This window comes from Eschrichtius robustus, chromosome 6 (genome assembly GCF_028021215.1).
Source record: "Eschrichtius robustus isolate mEscRob2 chromosome 6, mEscRob2.pri, whole genome shotgun sequence".
Classification (NCBI taxonomy): Eukaryota; Metazoa; Chordata; class Mammalia; order Artiodactyla; family Eschrichtiidae; genus Eschrichtius; species Eschrichtius robustus.
Window position 1 is genome coordinate 146,055,951 of NC_090829.1, and position 13,930 is coordinate 146,069,880.

General features: G+C 63.0%; 1 protein-coding gene across 2 annotated transcripts in view; it reads left to right on the forward strand.

Annotated features, from left to right (window-relative positions):
- Nucleotides 1-10,456, forward strand: part of SLX9 (SLX9 ribosome biogenesis factor) — a 29,765-nt gene extending 19,309 nt beyond the window's left edge. The window contains exons 4-6 of one of the 2 annotated variants that reach the window (XM_068547201.1): nucleotides 3,433-3,568; nucleotides 8,418-8,486; nucleotides 9,523-10,456. In XM_068547201.1, coding sequence (XP_068403302.1) covers nucleotides 3,433-3,568; nucleotides 8,418-8,486; nucleotides 9,523-9,646 — 329 coding nt within the window. In that variant the 3' untranslated portion in view covers nucleotides 9,647-10,456. The remainder of the gene's footprint in view (nucleotides 1-3,432; nucleotides 3,569-8,417; nucleotides 8,487-9,522) is intronic. The other variant, XM_068547202.1, reaches the window with a different exon arrangement.
- The last annotated feature ends 3,474 nt before the right edge of the window (nucleotides 10,457-13,930 follow it).

The following is a 13,930-nucleotide window of genomic DNA, read 5'->3' on the forward strand; positions in this document are numbered from 1 at the left end:
AGTGTTATGTGGTCTGAAGAGTAGAGGTCTTAGATTTTTTTCTTTTTTTGGATAAGCTTATTGCTGTTTTACAGTTTTTGAAGCTATTATAAATGAAATTCACAAAAGCTTCATTTTCCAGGTTTCTTCTATTTATTATATTATTAATCATTATTAATTTTGTATCCTCTGGTCTTGCTAAAATTGTGTGTTAGTTCTGGTAGTTATCCTGTAGATTCCTTAGAATTTTCTACATAAATGATCATGCTACTTAAAATAGAGATAGTTTTACCACTTTCTTTCCAAACTCTGTTTTATGTCGTCTTCTCATCCTACTGCAGTGGCTGGAACCTTTGCAGTGTTGCTAGAAGGGGTGAGAATTGGTCCCAGTCTCCAGGGGCTGAGGACTGGACCATGGTCAGTGTCCCGTGAGCCTGCTTTGCTCAGGGTCAGTAACCCCAGGCCGTGATGGTGCATAAAGCTAGTGGTCCTCACGCGAGCTCTGTTTCAGACGCTGTTTATAAGGAACTTCCCTTCAGTTTCTTACAGGTTAGCAAATGCGGGCAAGGAAGCAAGGAGAGAATGACCAGGATGGATGGGCCTTCAGGGAGCTGGTGCCTGCCCTCCTGGGCACCACATAGAAACACGGGTTTCAGCCCATAAAAATTTCCCATGTTCAGCATCCCACACGCCAGTGAAATTGTCTTATTTGTAGTGTTTAATTCTTGCATAAGTAATTTTTAGGAGTAGCGGGAGGGAGGGACCCCCCCCCCCCTTACCCAGGATGGCCGGTCGCAAAGCCTGCTCTTCGAGTTCCCACCTACCTGACGCCTCCTTGTTGGAATTTCCCTCGTTTCATAATTTGCTCTAATATCCAGTAGGCCAGCTCTCTTGTTTCTTGTTCTTTTTCAAAAATGCTTTGGCTATTCTTACACATTTAGTCTTTTTAAAAAATAAGGTTTGGAATTAGATCCCAGGTTCAGTCACAGGCCCTGTTGGAGTTGGAGCCAGCGTCAGACTTGAGGCTGGTGTGGGAGCCGCGCTCGCGCCTTCCCTGGGCTCGGAGCCGCCTGGCCAGGTTGGCGGGGGTCTCCGCCATCCCTTCTGTGGCCTGCTTCATCAGAGAGTCTGTCTGATGTACACAAGATGCGGAATTTCTGGTGGATAATCTCTCTCAAATTAAGGAAGTTCCTTCTGTTCTTGGTTTCATTGTAATCTTTATCCTGAGTGGACGGTGAATTCCGTCGGACTCTTTGGGCACTTCATGTGGTGACTGTCGTCTTTCCCTTTGAAGCAGCAGCTGCAGTGACCACCCGGCACCTGTCCCTGTGTTGTGCTGTCCTTGCATGCTTTGGATGCGTCCTAGGTGGACCCCATGCGTTTTTAACCTAAAATGCTCTGGCTTTGATTTGCTGGCATTCACCTCCGTCCTCCTATGAGCTGGGCCTGCTTTGCTCGTCTGGTCCCCCAGCTTGGGCGCTGGGCCGGTCAGCCGGGGAGGGAGCCCCACCCTGTCCTGTCCCTTCCCTTCCCCTGCCTGAACCACCCCCCCCCCGCCCCCCGCCCCCCACCCCCGCTGCTGCCTCGGCCCCCCTGGGAACCAGGGCTCTCTGGAAAGAGGCACCCGGCTTGATGAGGTGCCGAGTAAATTGTGTATCCTGTCAGCATGGAGAGGACTGAATTGTCACCCTGTACATCCTAACATCCCTGGCATGGAGGGGTGGCCCGGGGCCCAGGGCAGGAGGACCCGGGAGGATGGGCAGTCTTTGTCCCCAGAGCTCAGCTCTTTGGGGTGAGTTGAGGGTCCCCTGGGCTCTCCCGGTCTGGATGCAACCGGGGTGGGTGTGTCCCTGACTTGGCTTGTCCGGGTGGGCCTTTCCGAGCTTCTCGGGCCGTGAGGGCCTGCGAGGGTGAACTGCCAGCCTGGGGAGGAGGCGCCCCTGCCAGGCCTCCCAGTAGCTTCTGTTTCCACAAAGTCTTCTCTTTTGGGGATGCCTGTTAAGGGCCACCACACGTCCCTCGCCTGTCACATACACCTCCTGGGGCTTGGGCGGACCGGGGCCGAGCCGAGCGCGCACACGTGCTTTGCACTAATAATCGGTGGGCTGTCCTGAGTCTGTCCTCACTCGTGGGGCCCCCGTCCAGGTCCCCCTCCCCCTGGCCTGCCCTGTGCCTGGTGTCATCGCCGCCCTTCTGGGTGCCGTGCCCACCGCCATCGCCTCCTGCACCTGCCCCGAGGGGTGACCGGGCGGCCACAGTGCCTGAAGGGCCGGTTGCAGACTCACAGCCCCGCGGGAGGGAGACGCCCCGCGTCGGGCCCGCCTGGCCCGCCGGCTGACGCTTCTCTGCTGGCATCTCCAGGCCTCTGTCGGCTGGGCTGTGAGTCTGTCGGCTGCTTGTCAGGAAGGTGCTCTCAGTTCCCTTTTTAGATGTGATTCAGTCTGCAGCCTGGTTATTTATAGCCCAGTAAACCTCGTGCAGTTGGGAGGCAGGAGAGCCTCTCAGGCTCCAGTCTGATTGTCCCAAATCCATCACATCACAGCCTCATTTCCAGGCTTTTTAGTAGCAGAGCTTTTTTTTTTTTTTTTTTTTTTTTTTTTTTATTAAGGAATCTAATGCAGAACAATCAACAAATCAATGATCACAGATTCAGGCAGTTTCCCTGGAGCAAGGTCTGCACGCAAGCTAGTGAGCTGGCGTTTTCCACGAGCCACACTGTGGAAATAACACATTTGAGTACGTGTTTTATTAGCAATTTTGAAATACATATAGTTTAAAATGAAAGTCAGATCCTGAGGCCATGTCCCCGTCCAGGCCCTGCCGAACCCCTTCTCTGTAGAGGCCGCAGTCCTGCCGGTCGGGCAGCCTCACCCCGGCTCGTCCGCGCCCTGCCCTCTGCTCGGCATCCTGGACCCCCGGGCCCCGCCGCCCCCTCCCCAGGGTCTGTCCCAGTGCCCATACCCCTCTTCCCGGGCCCCCCCCCCCCAGTGCAGGAGCCCCCTCGAGACCCCGCGGTGCGTGTTCCCTCTCGCTTTGGACCTGGCCACTCTCACCCTGTTCCCTTGTTGGGGACCCTCCTGCCTGCTGACGTCTCCCGTGGGGACCTCTTTCTCCCTCCTGGCGTGCCCCTAGGAGGCACAAGGGAAGCAGAGGGGAAGGGGGCCGGCTGCTCTGACTGTGCGGCCCCTCCCTCCGCCCACCCCACTCCCGCGGCCGGGCCCTGCCTTCTCGGGCAGCTCCCCCGCCTGCAGCCCGTCTCCTCATCAGCCTGTAATTCGACAGCCACCTCCGGGATAAAGGGGAGCAGACCGCTCGGAGCCAGCCCGCCCCCGGGGTCCCGGCCGAGCTCAGGCTCTGCGGGCTGGGAGTCGGGACCCTCTGTCGCTGAGGGCAGCGGCCGGGCGCTTGTCCTCCTGGGTCCCCTCTCGCTGACCCCTTATCCCCCTTCCTCAGAGATCGAAGCCACGAGGCTGGCAGAGCAGAAGCTCAAGGCGGAGCGGAGGCGCAGGGCCATGGTGGTGGTGGGGGACCTGCAGCCCCTGAGGGACGCCCTGCCCGAGCTGCTGGAGCTGCAGACGGCTGGCCAGCGGTGAGTGTCCTGGCCACGGGGCTGCCGCCTTGTCCAGGGCGGGAGGACGAGCAGGTGGGGGGCCGGGCCGGGCCGGGCACTGACCCCGCAGAGGCCCGTCTTGACTTGGACACCCTTGTCCCAGGCCCAGCCATGAGCCGGGGGCCCTGGGGCCTCCTCGGGAGCGGGTGCCCGGCGGCACGCGGGCAGCACAGTTGCTCTCCCGCCGCGTGGCCGGAGCCGCTCAGCCGGGCCGCCGCCGGGCTCCGTGCTCCGTGCTCCGTGCTCCCTGCTTGTCTTCTGGGAGCCGCAGCTGCTGCCTTTGCCGCCTCCCTCCCAGGACCGGCCGTTCTCCTGGGGCCCTTCCTGCCTCCCTGGGACCTGTGTGCTTTAGGAGAGCGCGCCCCTCTGCTGTGCCCGGGCTGCCGTTTCCGAGCAAGGGGTGAGGCTGCCTGGCCTGGCCGGGAGGCGCCAGCGCAGGTGTGACCACGGCCTCGGCTTTAGGACAAACAGGCAGCAATTGGAGGGCCTTTCTGTTCTGTCACAGTTGCCGGACCACCATCGTTTACTGTGTTACCTCTAATTTTGCCTTTTTGAAATAATTCCTTCTCCTACCGAATTCCCCTCTGAGGAGGAAGGATCTGGGGTTGGCAGGGGACACGCTCAGGGCCCCTTGGCTGCAGAGCCAGATGGTCGGTCCAGGCCGGTTCCGGGATGGAAGCGCCCAGAACATCAGGTCCAGATGAGGAGTGGCCACCAGAGCTGAGATTTGGCAACGGAAGCAGAACCCAAAATGCACATTCCATTCCTGGTTCTTGAACAAAAATGTGACCCGGTCAAGCATCCTCTCCCTGCTTTTAGTTTTCTCATCTGAAAAACGTGCTCGGGGCTCCCCGAGGGGAGAGAGCTGTGTAAACACCGCGGCCGGCAGCCCGAGGAGGACCGCGTGGGGCTGCGGGGGCCCAGCTGCTCTCCCAGCCCCAGCCTCCGGTCGACCGGGGTCACCGTTTCCCCCTCTAGTGCCTCTTGGCACTGGGGAGCTGTTGGTTTAAGTAAACATTATTTTAGAACAGTGTTTGAATATAAATAGAAAAATGACGGAGATAATAGCGACAGTCCCAGTGTAACTCACACATGGCTTCCTCTCTGTGACGTCTTACATCAGCGTGTGCATTTGTCACAATTAAGGAACCAACACTGATTTATAAATAATAAGCTTAAAATAATAATCGACTAAAAGCTCACAGTTTATTCAGACTTTCTCAGTTTTCCTTGGTGTCCTGCTGTCCAGGACCGCATCCAGGACCCCACGTGACATGTAGTCATGTGTCCCCTCAGAGCTCCTCTGGGCTGTGACAGTCTCTCAGACCTTCTTGTCTTTTTTTTTTAAATAGATTTATTTATTTATTTATTTATGGCTGTGTTGGGTCTTTGTTGCTGTGCGGGCTTTCTCTAGTTGTGGTGCGCGGGCTTCTCAGCGAGGTGGCTTCTCTTGTTGCGGAGCACGGGCTCTAGGCATATGGGCCTCAGTAGTTGCAGCACGCGGGCTCAGTAGTCGTGGTGCACTGGCTTAGTTGCTCTGCGGCATGTGGGATCTTCCCAGACCAGGGCTCGAACCCGTGTCCCCTGCATTGGCAGGCGGATTCTTAACCGCTGTGCCACATGGGAAGTCCCAACCTTCTTGTCTTTAATGACCTTGACAGTTTTGAGGGCCAGTCAGACATTTTTCAGGGCGTCCCTCAGTGAAGCCCACAGAGGGGAAGGGCCCTTCTCATCACGTCCCGTCCGGGGTGCGTGCTGTCACGTGACCTGCACCGTGGACGCTGACCTTGGTCACCTGGCGCAGGTGAGTCTGTCAGGTCTCTCCGCTCTGCAGCTGCTCCCCGCTTCCCCACTGTCCTCTGGAAGGAGGTCGCCGTGCACACCCTGCACCCAAGGAGGGGGGACGCTCCCCTCCCCTCCCCGAGGACGGAGTGTCTGCAGAACCACGTGGATTCTCCCGCAGAGCAGATTCCCTCTTCCCCCGTTTCCTTATCGATCACTTAGTTACGTCCGTTTGGACCCGTGGGTGTTTGCTTTATACTTCGGGCCATGATCCAGTACGACTGTGTTCTGTTGCTGAACCGGCTCCAGCTCTGGCCCTTGGCAGCTCCCTCGGTTGGCTCCGCTGTCCCCCTGCTACACCCATCCGTGGGGGCTGTTGTGTTTTGTTTCCGAGCGCTTTCCTTCCTCTCTGGCACAAGGTGCTCCAGGCTCATCCCGGGCATTTCCTGCTCCTGTCCGAGAGTCGGCGTTTCTCCAGGGAGCCCGGGTCCCTTCCGTTGGAAGTGGTGTAGGAAACCAAGATCTGGGCGCTGGTGTGCTGACCGCGGCTGGGGTGTGGTTGCTTCTAGGTCCTCTCAGCTGACAGCAGGGACATACGTGTGTGTCCTGACCCAGGTGTGTTCCTGTGAAATTCGGGGAACGGTCTGCAAGTCCATCCTCACTTCTCATGCCGACTGCAAGTCTGGGGTCCCCAAGACCACTCTTAGGTTTGATGATTCTCACAGAAGGCCATTACACTCAGTTAACAGTTTATTACGGAGAAGGAATACAGATTAAAATCAGCCAGGTGGGGAGACCGTGGGGAGGGCCCGGGAGTGTCCAGTCTTCCCTCCCTGTGGGGGCGGCACAGAGGTCTTGCCCAGGACGACGTGTGGGGACGCCCACCAGTCTCCAGCCCTGGGGGGCGTGGGCGAGCAGGCCTGCAGGCTTTGCCTGTGGTCCCTTCACTCCATTCCTGTGGCCTTCTGGCCAAGTGACGCCTGGCTGGGAGCCCCCAGCCCCATTCACAAGGTTGGGGTCCCCATGTCATCAGCCCTCAGTCTTTCAGCTCCTAGAGCAGGCCCAGCCCTGGGATGTTTGCTGCATGGGGTGTTTGGCCTCTTCTGTGCCTTCACAAGGGCGGGGTTTCCTGGAGCTGGGAGAAGGCGGTGCCCTTCAGGGCAGTTCACGCCAGGGGTGCCTGTTAAAAGCAGTAGGTTGCACGAATGGTCCAGCTGACAGGTGACTTCAGGACATGCCCCCAGGCATCCGAGTCGGGTGGAATGTGTTGGGGGGCAGCCTTGTGCCTGGGAACCCAGACCCCGAGTGCAAGGCCTCCGTCCCCAGTCACCAGCTGGGACACCCTGACTGAGGCCCTGGGCTGCTCCCAGCCTGTCCCAAACCTGGGTGGCGCTGCAGGGTGGTGGGGGGAGAGCCCGAGGCTCTGAGTGGGCCCAGCGGGTCCAGGTGTTCCCCACACTCGGCCGGGTGGGCGCCGCCCAGCACTGACCGGGCACCAAGGCCCCCTGGAGAGCCCGCGGGGCCCCTGAGGCCAGAGCCAGTGAGTGGACAGTGCCGCTGCCAATGGGCCGCGCTCATCAGGGAAGATTAGACTCCCCAGGAAGTGGATCCTCCGCGGCCTGAAGGTCGTAGCGGACGAAGGTGGAGGGCCTCACGCATGGAGCCTGGACCTGACGTCAGCAGGGCTCACTCAGCCCCTGGGACCTCCGGGGTTTTCCCGCTGGTGCTTGGTTTTGGGCCCCCGTCCCCTTGGGCTGGGTGTGCTACGTGGGCTCATTCATGTCAGAGGGGGAGGGGCGGGGGGTGGCACAAGAGCCCCAAAGCTGGGAGCCACCTGGGCGCACCTGGGCGCTCAGTGCTGGCTGAAGGGAGCCTGTCAGGAACGCACTGGCCTGTCTTACAGTTGGGGAAACAGGCTTCGAGATGGAGTAGCTCCCCTGAGGTTCCTCCCAGGCAGCCAGGGCTGGGGTCCTCTTCCAGCCCAGGCACCTCTGCGGACATGTGGGCAGCGGGCAGTGTGCTCAGAGCTGCAGTTGGGCCTGGCAGGAAGGTCGCTGCCCGCTGTCCCCCCGCCTCGGCCGTGCGGCCAGAGCCAGGCCTGGCTGCCATGAGTGAGCTGGGGCCCTCCCCGGGGGGACTTCAGAGCGGGCAGGCGGGACCGGGGCCGGCGTCGGGCGTGAAAGCCCCTGCCCCGGGCCGCTGGGGTGAGCGCTGGGGGTCAGTTCCCTTCAAGCCTCGGGGAATCCACCCCGCCTGCGTCCGTCCACAGTGGAAAACGCCACTGGGGAGGGTCCTGCCTCCCCCTGTGAGTGGCCTGACAGGCCCTGGATGTGCCCTGAGGCTCGGGCGAGGGTCCTGCCCCTCCTCGCCCCCCCATGGTGCCTCCACCCGCTATGCTTGGCCACCCCTGGCCCGTGGGCCCCGAGGGGACTCCTGGGTGTGTGTTCACACCTTGGTGCCCTCGGCCGTGGGAAGCCTTCTTACCTTGTGCTAGACGGGGGTGCAGGCCCAAGGCCTCCTGATCCCCCAGCACGTGGCCGCCTCCTGGGGGCGCTGGCTGGAGGAAGGGAGCCCGGGCCCACTGGTTCGGCAAGGGTGGGGCCTCCCGGGAGCTCTGGGTGGTCGGTGGGGGACCTGCTCCCGGGTGGACACAGAGAGTGTCAGTGGTTGGAGGAACAGGGCTGCAGTGTCCTGGGACCGAGGCTGGCCTGGAGTGGGACGGAGCGCCCCCAGAGCGGCCGGGACCCGGGGAGCGGAGACAAGAAACGCCTTTCATTCATAACTTACAAAGAAACTTGAATACGCGACGAGGGCTCCTGGTCTGGAGGCTAAATTTAGGTGTCGGCCCAGGACTCCCGGCTTTTCTGGGCCCTCCGCCCCGGCCGGGTCCCTCCCGCCGTGTGGTGCCGTGAGGCCGCACGTGCCCCCAGGCTCGCGCGCGGGAGGAGAGCCCTGTGTGCACCGTGGACCGTGGCCTGAGTCGGGTGCTCTGGCGGAGGTTCCAGGTGGGCGCGTGCTCTCCTGACTCTCTCCTCCGTGTCCCCAGCAGGGCGGCCGTCAGGCCCCGGGCAGCCCAGCTGAGCCGGATGAGCGCGGCGCAGAGGTTCCAGCTCCTGTGAGTACAGCCCCGCCTCCGCACAGCCCACCCCCGGGACTGTCCGGCGTCGGGCCGCGTCCCCTGACCCCAGTCCCTCGGGTGCTGGGGACAGCTCGGCCAGGGCCAGCTCTGGGCCCAGCCTGTCTCCAGGGGCCAGGAAGCCCCTTCCCCCAGGGCAGTGAGGGGAGCAGCTGCTGGCTCTTGGGGGGCCGCCCTCAGGGCCCAGATCCTAGGCGTCTTGCATGCGTGGACATCTGGCCGGGCAGTCAGTCATCCAGTGGGGTCCAGAGTCTCCCCATTAGCAGCAAAGAAAGCTGGGGCCCAGTGTGGTTTGGCCTTGCCCTCGGTCACGTACCTGTGGGGGCAGAACACGGCTGGGCCCTCCACCCCGTCTTGCCCGCCCGAGGCCAGGGCCATCCCCACCATGGTGCCACGATGGGCTCATGTGGGCTTGTGCTGGAGCTGCTGCCCTGAGGTTCTGGCCAGGCCACCCGTGGCATGCTGGGCTGTGGGCCCGTGCGGCTCCAGACGGGGGCCGGCTGGCTGTAGGGACAGGCACAGAGTGGCAGCCCCGCAGCCGACTCTGCTGCGGAGGGGCGGGCCCACTGCTGCACCCCCATCGCCATGGCCCCCCTGGGGCCCGGAGCTCCTGCGCCCGCTTGCTGCTGGAGGTGCCGCTTACGTGAGCCTCGTGTGTGCAGGGCGCCTGCCATCTGCTGCCTTTGATAGCCGCTCCCTGTCACAGTCGGGGATGAGGGGCCTTTGTGACCACGAGGAGGCCCCCGGGCAGCCACTCCTGTCCTGCCCAAAGCCCCTGTCAGGCCTCAGACCCCTTTGGCCCGCACCCCCCCCCCCCCCTCCAGACGCTCCAAGCAGAACTTCACAGCGCACAGCCTTCCCCACTCCCCACCCCTCATCCTGGTCCTGGACCACCCTTTGCCGGTGTCCCTGCAGGCTGGCCGAGCCGAGGCTGGTCCTGGGGGTGCTGACGGCTCATCCCCAGCCCCCCACCGAGGGCATGGGGTTTGCTGACTTCTGCTCTCCATTCTTTCAGCGAGGAGGAAAGGACGCGGTTTCGGGAGCTGCTGGCCAGCCCGGCCTACAGAGCCAGCCCCCTGCAGGCCATCGGGCGGCAGCTGGCCCAGCAGATGCGGCTGGAGGGCGGCGGGCAGTCCTGACGCGGCGCAGGCGCGCCTGAGCTCCGGGGACGCCCACGAGGAGGTGCCCGGGGGGCCAACTCTGCCATTGTCGCCCTGCTCCACCAGCCCCTAAGCGACGGGGCTGCTGTCCTCGGCACAGGCGGGTCTACCGAAGTGAGACAGGCAGTTGACACGGTAGTGTTGTGACTACCCATTTATTTTTGCAATAAAAAAGGTGCTGGAAGGATCCAGGATGTCCGTGGAGCTCGGTGCCGGCCACCCAGGAGGTGGTGCGGCCACTCGGCTGGCGTTCTTCACGCTTTTCTGTTTTGTCTGAGTTTGTCAACAGTGACTGCACGTTATGTGTTACTTTAAGAGAAAAACCTTCTGGCTTCCTGGTGCTCCCGTGGCTCCAGGCTGACCATGGCTGGACGTGGCTCTGCGCCCTTCTCCAGATGCCCTCCGTCAGGGCCCCCGACCTCTGCCTGGGCGCCAGGGGCTTCCCCTCGGCTGTGCCGGGGGGCGTGGGGGGAGGGAGGACGGCGAGGCGCGGTGCCAGCCTGGCGCCGCCGTCCACCGCGGCGGACTCGGGCCCCGCCCCGGAAAGTGGCCTGAGAAGTTGCAAGCGTGTGGGGACGCCGCCCTCCCCCCAGCAGAGAGCCCTGACGTCAGGCACGCGCAGGTGGGGCGGTGAAAGCAGGAGGGCGGGTGGGAGAGACCCCGCCAGCCTGGGAGCCTGCTGGCTGTGGTCTCGGAGCCGGAGGGACTTCCACGTTCACAGCCCTGTGGTTTTAATCTTTGCAGAATGAACTTGGACTTTCTGGTAATAAAATTAAGTGACAGACGGTTCCATGGTTTTTGTGTGCATTTTAAATGCAAACAGCAGGAGAAGGCTCGCGGGGCTCGTGGGCCTGGGCTGTGGTACCCGCCCGGCAGGGCCTTTGAGGGGCTCTGGGCCGGGCCCGCGGGAGGGGGTGGGGGGCTGGGGGAGGAGCCCCCTGAGGGGCCGCGGGGAAGGGCAGAGTGGCCGGGGCAGGGGTGCCATCCGGCGGGAGGAGCAACAGGTGCCAGGCTCAGGGAGCCAGGGGCTCCATGCAGGAGGGTCGAGATGGCCGGGGAGAGTCGCGCACCGCCCTCTGGGGAAGCGGGTGGGGCGGGGTCCCCAGGGAAGAGGCGACATTGGTCCACACGCAGCAGGGGGTGCCTGCTGCTTGCCTGGAGGCTGGGGGGCAGGATGTGAGCGGCTGGGAGAGGGGACTTGAGGCTGGGGACAGCAGAGCCCTGGGAGAGGGAGGACGTGGGTGCTGGTGGTCTGGGTAGAGGGTCAGGGTCGCTCTGGGGCCCCCAGCAAATCCCTCTGCTGCCGCCGTGCTGGGCGGGGTTCAGGGCGGGCGAGGGGAGGAAGGGCCCAGCGGGTGGGAGGTGGAAGGCCTAGGAGCCCAGGGGACTGGAGAGTGGCTTGCGTGGGGGCCACGCCCTCGGACGTCGGGATTATCGACGGAGGACCCTGTGCGTCTGCTCCTGGCTTTGTCCAGAGGGTCCCGCGTGGGGCTCCCCGTGGCCGCCCACCCGCACCCAGTCGTCGGCGGGCCCGACCCTGTTTGTGCCTGGCGTTGGGTGTCACCAGATTTGTCTTGAGTGGGCGTCCGCTGGGTGGGGCAGGGAGGGGGGGGGACAAGGCACAGCTGCGGCTCCCGGGGAGTCGGGTCCTGTGGCGCTCGCAGCCAGGCTTGCCCAGACTCCAGACGTGCTGCTTCTGGCATGTTCCTCGTGCAGCGATAACACTGGTGACGCATCCTGGCCGAGGTCATGGTGCTGAGAGGCCCTCAGGGTTCCCAGGGTCGGGAGCGGGGGGGCAGGCGGGGCTGCACGGCAGCGGCTTCCACGCCCTGTGATGCCTCTTCTAAAGCTGTTCAAATAACGTAGGTTGGATGGTGATGACAGGCGCATCCCTGACGTTGGCTTGTGCTTCTTGAGTCTTCCTTAAGCTTAAGAAACCTTAATTTCAAGATGCTGGGGAGAGTCTGTGATTACTTGTATTGATGTTTCTGAATCCAAATGTTTCTTCTGGTGCCACCGAGGCTGCTGGGTTGTAGGGCCTCCTGCTGGGCCTGGAGCCTTGTGCCTCCTGTGCCCCTGGTCCCGCCCCCTGAAGAGGAGGTCCTGGGACCTTCTCTGCAGAGGGAAACTGAGGCCTGGAGATGGGAGCCTCCCGACGGCCGGCGCTGGGCTCTCGGGAACCCAGAGCTTCTGGCTGCCCCGTGACCCCCACTTGCACCTTGACCTCGCCCTGAATTCAGGTCAGCACCAGGCGAGCCACAGCACAGGGCTCGGGTGCCCCGGGAGGAACGGGACCCAGGACGCTGCCCCCGCCAGCGCCCTCCTCCTGCCTCGGCATCTGGTTTTCAGCACAGCGGTAGTTATTCCCAAGTCAGCGTCTCTCCTGGGTTGGGAGCAGAGTCTAATCACTAGCGATGTTTAATTAGAGAACCAGGCGCAGGTTGGCCCTCTGGCTGCAGGGCTCCTGCGGGGACGAGCGGGCCAGCCCTCCCTCTGCCTCCCTGATGTGCCCTCGTCCTCGTCCCTGTCCACTGGCAGGGCCCACCTCCAGCTCCGTCTCATTCAGCCAACCCTTTCTGGCCTAATCTGTGGCCGGCCCGAGTCACCCCACCAAAGGGAGAGGAGACCTCCACACGGGGAGCTGTGTCCGGTGGGGCAGGAACAACTGTCCCGTAAGCCGAGTCCGGGCTTGCCTGGGGCCCACCAGAGGAGGAGGCAGGGGGACGGTGGCAGGTGTGAGCGACGGGGGCATCAGCTCCGTGCCAGCTGAACTCACACCCCAAGGGCAGACGGGCCCCTCCTGGCTCTGCATCTGCATGGATGGGGTCCTGGCGGCGTCAGGCTGGGTGGCAGCCCGCAAGGGCGGTTTGCACTGGCCCCCGGGTGGCTGCAGAGCAGGCTGGGGATGCTGTCTAGCTGAGGCCCGGGAGGAGGAGAGGGGTGCCGTGGTCATCTGCTAGTCTCTACCGCAGGCTGCTTGTAACAGAGAGCCCAAGTCATCGTGGCCGATTGTGTTTAGAATGGGAGAGAGTTGTCCCTTGCACGGCAAGGGTCTGGGAGCAGGCAGTCCAGGTCTTCAGGGTGCCATCAGCAGCCCAGGCTCCACTGTCTTTCCTCATCTTTGTGCTAAAACAACTGCCAGCGCCCCAACCATCACATCACATTCCAGCCAGGAAAAGGGGGAGGGGCAGAGGGCGAACAGCAAGAGGGACGGGGAAACCTGCCCTGCTCCCATTTTAAGTCCTGCTCAGAGGCCCACCCAGGGATGTCCCGTCCCAGCTCATCGGCCAGGGCTGGGTTATGTCCCCTCCCCAGGTTCCAGGGAGGCTGGGCAGGCAGGGACAGCCTCCTCTGTGGAGAGCAGGCCTCCTGCCCTCTGGCCCTTGGGGAGGCCGCCAGTCCCTGACCATGTGCCCCTGCCTTTGGCCTCAGCGCCAAATCCTGCAGCCTCTCTGCGGGATTTGTCACCAGCGTCCGGGAGGGAAGTTGCCCATCCCAGGGGCGGTGATGGCCAGGCACGGGACTGCACGGGGGCGCTTGTGTGGAAGTGCCCGTTCCACAGCCCAGGCTGGACAAGGCAGGGTGCCCATGGTGCCCCTCTCCAGGCCCGGGAGGGGTCCTCAGAGCGGAGGTGGCGTCCCATCAAGATGCAGCTCTCAGGAGGGGGCCGTCCCAGGGCTGTGGCCCAGGCTGCTCTGGGGGCACATGGCGGGTTGGGGGCCAGGCCAGCCCCTGCGCGTCCCACACCCGCCTGGAGGCCTCGGGGAAGCAGGGCCGTTCACACCGGAGTCCTCCACGCCGTTCGGGCACGTCTTCCTGTCAGGGTGCATTGGGCAGGTGGCTGGTGCCTCTCTCTGGACATCAAGGAGCAGCCTGTGTCCCCTCGCCAGGCCCTTGTTGCCAGGGTGTCTGCGAGCTGCCCGCAGGCCCAGCAGGGGCAGCAGGTGCTTTCTTTATAACTGTGCTGAGCGCGTGGAAGTGGCTGGGGAAAGTGGTCAGCAGGGCGGCAGCTGTCAGCTGGGCGGGCAGGAGGGCTCCCCGCTAGGAGCCTGACCCCTGGGCCAGGTGAAGGTCAGATGTCCAAGGGCGAGATGCTCGGGGATGAGAAGGCAGCGGAGGGTGAGCTTTGAGCCCAGGCCCTGCAGAGCCGTGATGGGTCCTGGTGCGGCAAGGGTGCGGGACGCCGGGCGGGACTGGGGAGACCCCAAGCGCTGGGGCTGGGCAAGGGCCGCCTGTCGTGGGCGGACCCAGCCCCGGGAGTAG